Below are 8,904 nucleotides of genomic sequence, written 5' to 3' on the forward strand. Positions count from 1 at the left end.
AAAAAAAAAAAAAAAAAAAGGAAGAGAGTAGTATAAGACCCTGCATCAGGGACTGGAGCTCAGTGTAATTCCAGGTGTCCGAAGTTGGAAGAGCTTAGGAGAGCACATTCTTTGTAGTCTAGAAAAGGAGAGTGGGGAGGGGAGGGTATATACATTGTGTGTGTGTATGGTGTGTGCGGTCATTTTTTCCCCTTTCCATCTGGTATTGGTGATCGTATTGAGTCGAAGACTCAGGTTAGTGAGAATAGGGTGGGAGCTGGAGTGTCTTTGCATCAGAATGCCCAGAACCAGGCAAAAGTCACCAGTCAGCCTATTAATACTGGAGAGTCCTGAGAAAGAAGCATCACTACCTCATTCAACAGAAAATAATTATGTCTCATTAAATAATAAGCGCAAAAGTGAAGTGTCCTACATGTAGCAAAGCTGTTTGTTATATGAAAAGTATCATATAATGAGGACATGTGGAAATTCAGGCTAATTAGTAATCAGTGTGTTAACTTCAGTTGAATTTATAATGGCCTGTCAACTTAAAACGGTGGGCATATTTATAGACTCAATGAAAAAGTTAGGACTAATATTAAAATTGTCTCTCAAGCGCAAGTAGTTTGAAATTCCTCATTAAACCAAGTGGCCTTTAGAGATCATTTTGTGTTTTGCATCTAATTATTCAACTTCATCATTGAATAAACAAAGACAGTCATAAAAATAGATATAACTTAAATGTCTCATGCATAGTGCTAAATAGCCTAAGTATAGATTTTTTTTTTACCCTCACAATAGTCCAGCAAAATAATTGTCATTGACACCTATTTTACAAATGGGGGGGGAAAGACTCACCAACCAATTTTAGTTAAAACAGTTCTTTGATCATTTGTTTAGGCATACACAGCTGGTAAAGAGAAGGGTCAGCATTTACTCTCAACTCTGTGTGAGCCAGGATGAGCAACCGTCCCCACCTGCTGGGACCAGCCCTGATTTCAGTACTGAAAGTCCTGTGTTCTGGGAGACGCCCGAGTCCTCGGGTGAACCAGGACAGCCGGTCCTCTTAGTCCTAGCGTACGCACTCCCGTCTAGTCTTGTGATTGCCTTTTTCTCTTTTGGACTCCAACCGCTTGCAAAGAAAAAGTAGGCACGGTGGTTCTAGCTGTGCTGTCCAACTGTATGCATAGGGTGACGCCTTGGCCTAACTAAATATTTAAAAATCCTTCTGTTTAAATAAGGCTGGGAAGAAGCCCTTCTCATCTTTGACTTTCTGGGAAGTGACAGCAAGAGTTTTCCTGGGACTGAGATCTAATTTAACAGCGTTGTGTGGCCTAGGCAAATCTTAGCAGTACATGAATAATAAGAAGTTCAATGATAGATTTTATCTTTCTGAAGACAGTGAAGGCTGTTCCCCGTCCACTGGCACCTGAATTGGTGGCTTTTGCCTGAGAGACATCCCTCCATATCTAGACCAGTGGTGCATTGGCACCGGTGTGGCCAGTGGTTGCTATTAGCCACCAAGCTTGTTTAATGAAAAGGACAGCTACCTGTTAGACACTCTGTTAATTAAACACTAGATGCAATTTTTTTTCCAAATCCCAACAGAGTAAAAAAATTTTTTATATAGCACAGCTGTCTGTTTTAACGTACCTTTTGACTAGAAATACAAGGAGTTTAATTTCTTAAAAGTAAAGAATCCAGACAAACAGAACATTTAGGAATTTCAAGAAAATCGTGTGGTTCAGAATCAGAACATATTAGGTATTCTACCGGATTGCATCCTTTTGTTTTCTCCTAGAAGAGTTCATGTTGGATTAAACCTAAACCCAGAGGCTCTAGGTTTCTGTTAGCCAGTGTCATTACCTATTCTCTGACAACATCCCCTAAAGTGTTGAAAAAATGGGTTATGAAATTATTTGCTGCCATTTGGTTAGCATGACAAAAGTTTTGTTTTATTTCATTTTTGAGTTGGAGTCTCACTCTATACCGCGGCTGGAGCCACCACACCTGGTTAAATTTTTGATTTATTGTAGTGATGAGGTCTCACCATGTTACCCAGGCTTATGTTGAGCCCCCGGGCTCAGGCAGTCCTCTCACCTCAGCCTCCCAAAGTGCTGGCATTAAGGTGAGAGCCACCACACCCAGCTGAGAAAAGCTTTAAACGTTTTTGTTTTAGATGATAATGTATTTTTACACATTGATGAGGTTTACATGTTAAGAAATTGAGAAACTTGGACTTTCCTGGCCCGTTTGACTGAATTTGGCAAAAGTAAGTTTTGAAAGTTAAAACTCTATGAGAACTTAAGAAATTATTTTATCTGGGAGGATTATTATGCAAGATTAACTATATCATCTTTTACCTCTTTTGTTATGTTATCAGAGCCTTTTAAAGAAACAATTGGTGATAACAGACTGAACCCATCTTAATAATAAATTTGCTACAATCTCATGTTCTGTGAAATCATTTGATCAGCAGCTACTTTTCTTTGTTTTTTGCTCAGTTGGATAAAGTTTTCATATTCCATATTCCAAGATACTCATTTTCAAAAGTTTTGGCCTGTTTTAAAATGCATTTTGTTCTTAATTCCCTTGTTTGTTCTGCTCAAGTCCTTTTAATCTTTTTTATTTTATTGTTTGTTTGTTTTTTAAGTCAAGGTTTCATTCTGTCACCTAGGCTGTAGTACAGTGGCACAATCATGGTTCCCTGCAGCCTTGATCTCTGGGGCTCAGGCAATCCTTCCACCTTGGGCTTCTGAGTAGCTGGGACTACAGATGCATGTCACCACACCCAACTAATTTTTCTATTCTTTGTAGAGACAGAGACTTGCTATGTTGCCTAGGCTGGTCTTGAATTTCTGGGCTCAAGCAATCCTCTCGCCTCGGCCCCCCAAAGTGCCTGGGATTACAGGCATGAGCCACTGCGCCTGTACTGTAGTTAAGTGAACCCTTTAAAAATGCTCAGTGTTATTTTTTCATACATATCATGATATCTTATTTTTCATTAGGTTGAATTTGAAGATGGATCCCAAATAGCAATGAAGAGAGAAGATATCTACACCTTAGATGAAGAGTTACCCAAGAGAGTGAAAGCTCGTTTTGTAAGTGTGTCAAATGCCACTCGGGGACCCGCCAAGTGAATTCCCCAATCTCTCCTCAAAGTTCCCAAGCCTGGCAGAAAACATATTTGGGCCCTGGGATTAATTTTTTAAGAAGCCAACGCTACTTTTCTCTTACTGAAACCTATCAAATGCAAATTAAAAATGTGCCCCCCCCCAGAAAAAAACTCAGGGAAACAAGTGCACATTCTTTTACTGAAGTTAAATGATGCTTCTTTGTGTTAACATTTATCATTGCAAAAACATAGTTATTGAATATGCGCTCTGTATAAAGCACCAGGACCGTATACAGCTACCATCAAAGCATTTGCGATCTTGTTAGTGGGAGCGACATTAAAAGAAAGCATCCAGTAGTACTTAAAGGGAACTTGGCATCAGTGACTGCCTGGCCTCCTGTAGCCTTAGCCTGTATGGACCACCTTGTCTCTCAGAAGATCACTAATGCCTAGTCAGTTTATGATTAAACTAAGCTCTCACTTGCATGACAAAAGGGATGAACTAAGCTTAAATACTACTTGTGGGAATTCCAAGGCAGCTTTCTACATATGGAAAATATTAGTTTCATACCTTTACATACCATTAAAAGATAAATAAACGCCGACGAATAATCAAAACTGAAGTGTTGAATAATAGAACGCACTATTATTTAGGTTTCATATTACCCTATCATAAAATATGTAGTGGACCCTGAAACAAAGTCAGTGTTCCTCTTCACTTAGAATCACCTCTGCTGCATCTGTGAGGTGATACATCCTACACAGAGAAATTTGGTGGCTGGGATTTTTCTGACTAAATTGGAATTTTTCTGGATAGACACCACACTTTGTTTTCAGTGCATGCTCAGATATGGTGCTATCTGGCGACTGTCGAAAGGCCAAGGGCTTCCCTGCACGTTCGGTTGCATATTCAGCCTCTTCCCGGCAGGCAGGACCCCTCTCTCGCCTCAGCCACCTCCTAAAGGAGAAGGTCCTTCATGGAGGAAAAGCAGGAGGAGAGGCATAGTGACAGGATTGCTGCCCACTCGAGAAATGGGGCTCGGGGGACCCACGCCCCTGTAAATAGACTAAGCACCAGATACTAGCTGCAAGGAAAGAGAAAATTGAACATTCCTCTTGTAAAGACATCAGCTAGATCTTAACAGAGGCCGAGATAGAGACCTTCATGAACCTGGATCACCTGTCAGTGTGCGGAGTCCTTGAAATCTCTTGAGAAAACCTTTCCAAGATGTCCGAGACGGCTGCCTCTTGTTCTCTATCCCTGCCTTCCATGGACTCTCCTCTTCCTCTCCTGCTTCCCTGCCCTCTCCTCCATTGCCTTTCTTTTGCTTTTTTATCCCTTAGAGAGTTAGAGGATGGGGAAGCCTCTTAGGGCTTTCGTTTTCTGATCCAGGTATGGCTAAGCATCCTACCAGCTCAGTTTGTAGATTTCAAATACTGTTTTTGAATCGTGTTAGAAGAAAGCCTTCTCCTGGGATCACAGTCTCTTTGTTCCACAGTAGACTTGGCTCAGACACCAGAATGCCTGCCCTTGCGGCTTTTTCTGGACACAGTGCCTGGGTTGTGACCTTGGTCCGTGACCTTGGAGAAGCACACCAACATTCAAACCTCTTTTTTTATTCTTGGAGAAAATTTTTGTTTGTTTTTGAGTTGGAGTCTCACTCCATTGTCCAGACTGGAGTGCGGTGTCACGCTCATGGCCACCACAGCTTTGACTGAGCTGGGCTTAGGTGATCCTTCCACTTCAGCCTTCCAAGTAACTGGAGCTACCGGTGCGCACCACCATGCCTGCCTCTTTTTTTTTTTTTTTTTTAATTTATTGTAGAAATGAGGTCTCGCCAGGTTGCCCAGGCTGGTCTTGAACCCCTGGACTCAGGCAATCCTCTCTCCTTGTCCTCCCAAAGTGTTGGGATTACAGGCACAAGTCACTGGGCCCAGCTGAGAAACTTTTTTTACTTAAAACATTGAAAATGTATACGTCACACACATATACTCTGAATGCAGCCTGTAATGCCAAGTGGCTGAGCCTAGCAGGGAACGGGTTCAAGGACAAAGGCTCACAGTCACTACTTCCAGCTTGCCACCTCCATTCCTGTCGAATCCTGCCATGGCCTGCCTGCTTCTCCCTGGGGTTGGTGTACAACCTTCTGGCCCTTGGTTAGTCTATCCATGACTGCTGCTTTTTTTTCCAGTTGGTGAAACAAATCTAATTGGAAAACTCATTGATGTAAGCTATTTTATGGTTAGAGAAGTCTCTTTTTGTTTTCCAAGGAGGTAGGTTAGCAGCCCTTTTCGGGAGACCTTGTGTTTTAATGACTGCGGCTCGCCCAGGCCCCCGCCGACGCGGGAGACATCTTTCAAAGAGTCGCAGTCCACCCCAGCGATTGTGCTGGACTCCCTTCCACACACTTCAGAAACGGCCCTGTTGCCTTTTATTGTCTCCCAGAATCACCATAGCAACGGTGCATAATTAGCTGGAGCTCTTGGTAATTCGGTTTTATTATTGTGTTTGAAAGGCCGACTTTGCCTCTCTCTCACGGTGGCCACACTTTCCGAGATGCTTTATTTTCTCCTTTGTTAACCTGTGAGCGCTTATGAAAGTGAAAGATTACTCGGAGGAAGTATTTTGCCAAGAACAGATGAAGCAACGGTGTTTTCTCCTCGTGGCCAAGGGTGCCCCCCAGCCCACAGACTGTCTGTCCCGTTGTCTTCATTTAGTGAAACTAGGGAGTGTCCAGGGTGGCCTGTTGCCTGGGGAACCGTCTCACCGCTGAGCACTCGGACCTGGTTTTCATTTTCAGGGCTTGTGGTAGCCATGCCCGTGTTTTTCTCCTTCCCAGTGGGCCTTGTGTCTTCAAGTCCTCAGCGCTGGACTCTGCCTGCCACTGGCCTGGCGAGGTAGAATCGGCACAGTGAGATGCGCCCCGCAGTGGCGTCACCAGAAGCGGACCACCTCAGGGGAAAGCCGTGGGGAATGTGTCTTAGAGGACAGGAGGGCAGGGGCCTGGGAAGCAAAGAGAGCGCTTTCCTGTAGACTTTAGGTTTTTCTGCAAACACTGCCGAGTGCCGGGCCTGTGGTTTGCTGTTGGGCACACATGCACCGTTGGGTAGACAGCCCCTAACAGCCTTGTCCGCATGGGATTCCCCTGGTGGGGAGAGCCTGGCCTGCCCTTATCTCTGCACTGCCCTCCTCCTGCTGTGTCGATGTCTGGAGGGTTCTGGGGACCCAAAGAAGGGCCCTCCGTTGGCTGTGCAGCGAAGCTGGAATAATGTTCGTGGAAAGCAGACAGTGTGTCCCAAGACAGAAGGATGAGGCCCCGAGCTGGCCAAATGGGGCTAGACCTGCCAGTCACGGAGTCCGACTGGAGCCGGGGCAGGGCTGTGCCGGGTTACTCGGGCCGGGCTCAGGGAGTGCGGCTGCCTTCTCGTAGGCAGTGGGATCATCGGAACATCATGAGCAAGGGCACATCATCACAGAGGGTCATGGAGCAGGAGAACTTTCAGAGCGCTTCCTTCCAGTGGCGCTGTGGAAAGCAGGTCGGGGTGCAGCATCGATTGCAGTGGTTTAGAGAGGAAGTGTGAGGGCCTGCCTCACACAGGGGAACAGTGAGAAGGGGAAGGAAAGGGTGGAGGGCTTCGGGTACCGGCGGGAGGGATGGTGGCCGGGCTGGGGACAAGGGGAAGTCTGCCGTGACTTTCAGGTTTCCTGGCCAGTGTGACTGGATGCACGGGAATGGTGGTGCCGTTGGGGACACAGAGAAAGGAGGGGGATGGAGAAGGAAGGCTTTGGGCTCCCTTTCAGATGGTGGGTTTGAGGTGCCTGTGAGAGGCCTGCCGGCGAGGTGGGCACACCGGCCTGAGCACAGGGGATCTGAGCTGGAGCCGGGATGGGAGCGTCCTTGAGCAGATGCAGACGTTGACGCCACCAGCCCGGGCGTGAAGGCCCAAGGAACACCTGGCACCCTGGAGGGGAAAGCCAGCCCCTAGGGGCATCAGAGCTGAGCAGATGGTTCCGAAGGGAACCCCCGAGGCTTCAAAAGTGAGCAGCCAAAGGCAGGGGAGAAGGACAAGCAGGAGGCGAGGGGAGAGCTCGGGTGGCGGAACCCTCAGATCTGTTGAGGATAGAGCAGCAATGCAGGAATTAGCACCCAGGACTTTGCAAGGATCATTCAGGGGTGGCATAAGGGCAGAGGCCCAAAGGTAAATAGGAATAAAGATTACGTGGAGATGATGGTTGACAAACGTGTCAAAAACCCGGTTGGGCGGCAGCCAGAGCGGAGATGGAGGGCGAGGGAGGCTGGAACCGCGAAGCTGTGGAGACGCCCCTGGGAGCCGGGGGGGGACCCTGAAGCGCGTGGGGCTGAGCACGGAGCCCCCTCCTCGCTGGGCTGAAGGTGGTGAGGGGCGACGGGGAGCCCAAAGCCGTGGCCGGTCTTGCCGCCCTGAGCCGGTGACCCCCGCCGCTGCGCCCTCGCCGGCTGGCGGAGTCGGAAGGTCGTCCAGGCTGGTGAAGGCCACGTGCTGGGCCCTTCTGCCGGGTAACGCCAGTGCGTTTAGTCCACAGCTTCCGACATGCGGTTCGAGGACACGTTCTATGGCGCAGACATCATCCAGGGGGAGAGGAAGCGGCAGAGAGTGCTGAGCTCCAGGTTCAAGAACGAGTATGTGGACGACCCTGTGTACCGCACGTTTTTGAAGAGCTCCTTCCAGAAGAAGTGCCAGAAGAGACAGTAGTCTGTGCACGCCGCTGCCGGCAGAGGAGCGAAGGGGAAGGGTCGGACAGCCTTGGGGCTGTGTGTGTGTTCCCCTGGCAGAGGGGCCTCAGGCTTCCAAAGCGGGGTCACCTGAGAGACAAGATTACCGACTGGATGCAGCCATCTGAAGTCATCCCTAGGCTGGCTTTCACTTGTGAGCAACTGTCTTCTATGATCCCAAAGAATTTTTCTAAGTGAAAGGAAATCCCAGCGTCGCGGAGGAGACAAAGCCCCTGCCAGAGAGGAGGCGGGCCCGTGTGTGGCTCAGGCCAGCATCAGGACACACGGGAAGCCCCTCCCCCGCCTCTGGCGGACGGAACCTCGGCCCGGGTGATCTCTACCTTTTCCACAGTCAGGGAAGGACTCTCGCTTCTTTGCTCTAAATGGCAGTTTTTATAAAGCATTTTTAAAACACAAGTGGCATGCATGGTAATGGGACTTACCCATGTGCTCTCTGTATTTCCCCTGTACAGAGCTCTTACTTTTTAAATATTCCTGTTGCTGTCGATTGTGTCTGATGAGAGCTGGGTCGTTGGCCTTTGTGAAATGAATGTGTTGGCTCCCGAGGAAGGAATTCTTATGAATTGTAAGGGAATTTTATATATTTAAAGAGTGGGATCTGGGGCTGTTATTTTTAAATAACATTTTTTTCAAAATACACATTCTGGGTAGATATTTATAAAATATATGTTTCTTTCATTATGTGTTTGTAAAATTAGACTTTAAATAAATATGCTTTGATGCATAGTTTCGAACTAATGTAACATGATTTTTCCTTTTTAAAACAGCCTGAAAATGTACTGGTGTTTAAAAATAAAGATTTCCGTTTTCTCCAGTCCTGCCTCTGACGTGTTTACTTGCCCGTGTTTAAACCAACAGAAAAACAAGTTTTGCAGGGGATCTGGCTGTTAGGACACACTGCAGCCTGGGACTTTCAGACCCTCCTCCTCTCGCTGTTTTTTTTTGAGTCAGGATCTCACTCTGTCGCCCAGGCTGGCGGGCAGCAGCACACTCGTGGCCAACACAACCTCAACCTGCTGGGCTCAGGCTATCCTT

The 8,904-nt window shown here is 47.2% G+C and overlaps 1 protein-coding gene across 1 annotated transcript in view; it reads left to right on the top strand.

The window, feature by feature from the left end:
- Window positions 1-8,683, top strand: part of LOC103256055 (lysine-specific demethylase 4C-like) — a gene marked incomplete at its 5' end in the record, with an annotated part of 26,378 nt that extends 17,695 nt beyond the window's left edge. Inside the window, 2 exons of the mRNA XM_008053933.1 lie at window positions 2,988-3,080; window positions 7,652-8,683. Of these exons, the coding sequence (XP_008052124.1) occupies window positions 2,988-3,080; window positions 7,652-7,828 (270 nt within the window). The remainder of the gene's footprint in view (window positions 1-2,987; window positions 3,081-7,651) is intronic.
- Between the last annotated feature and the right edge of the window lie 221 nt (window positions 8,684-8,904).

The sequence above is a fragment of the Carlito syrichta genome, unplaced genomic scaffold (assembly GCF_000164805.1).
Source record: "Carlito syrichta isolate Samal-C Ts95f unplaced genomic scaffold, Tarsius_syrichta-2.0.1 Scaffold288880, whole genome shotgun sequence".
Lineage (NCBI taxonomy): Eukaryota > Metazoa > Chordata > Mammalia > Primates > Tarsiidae > Carlito > Carlito syrichta.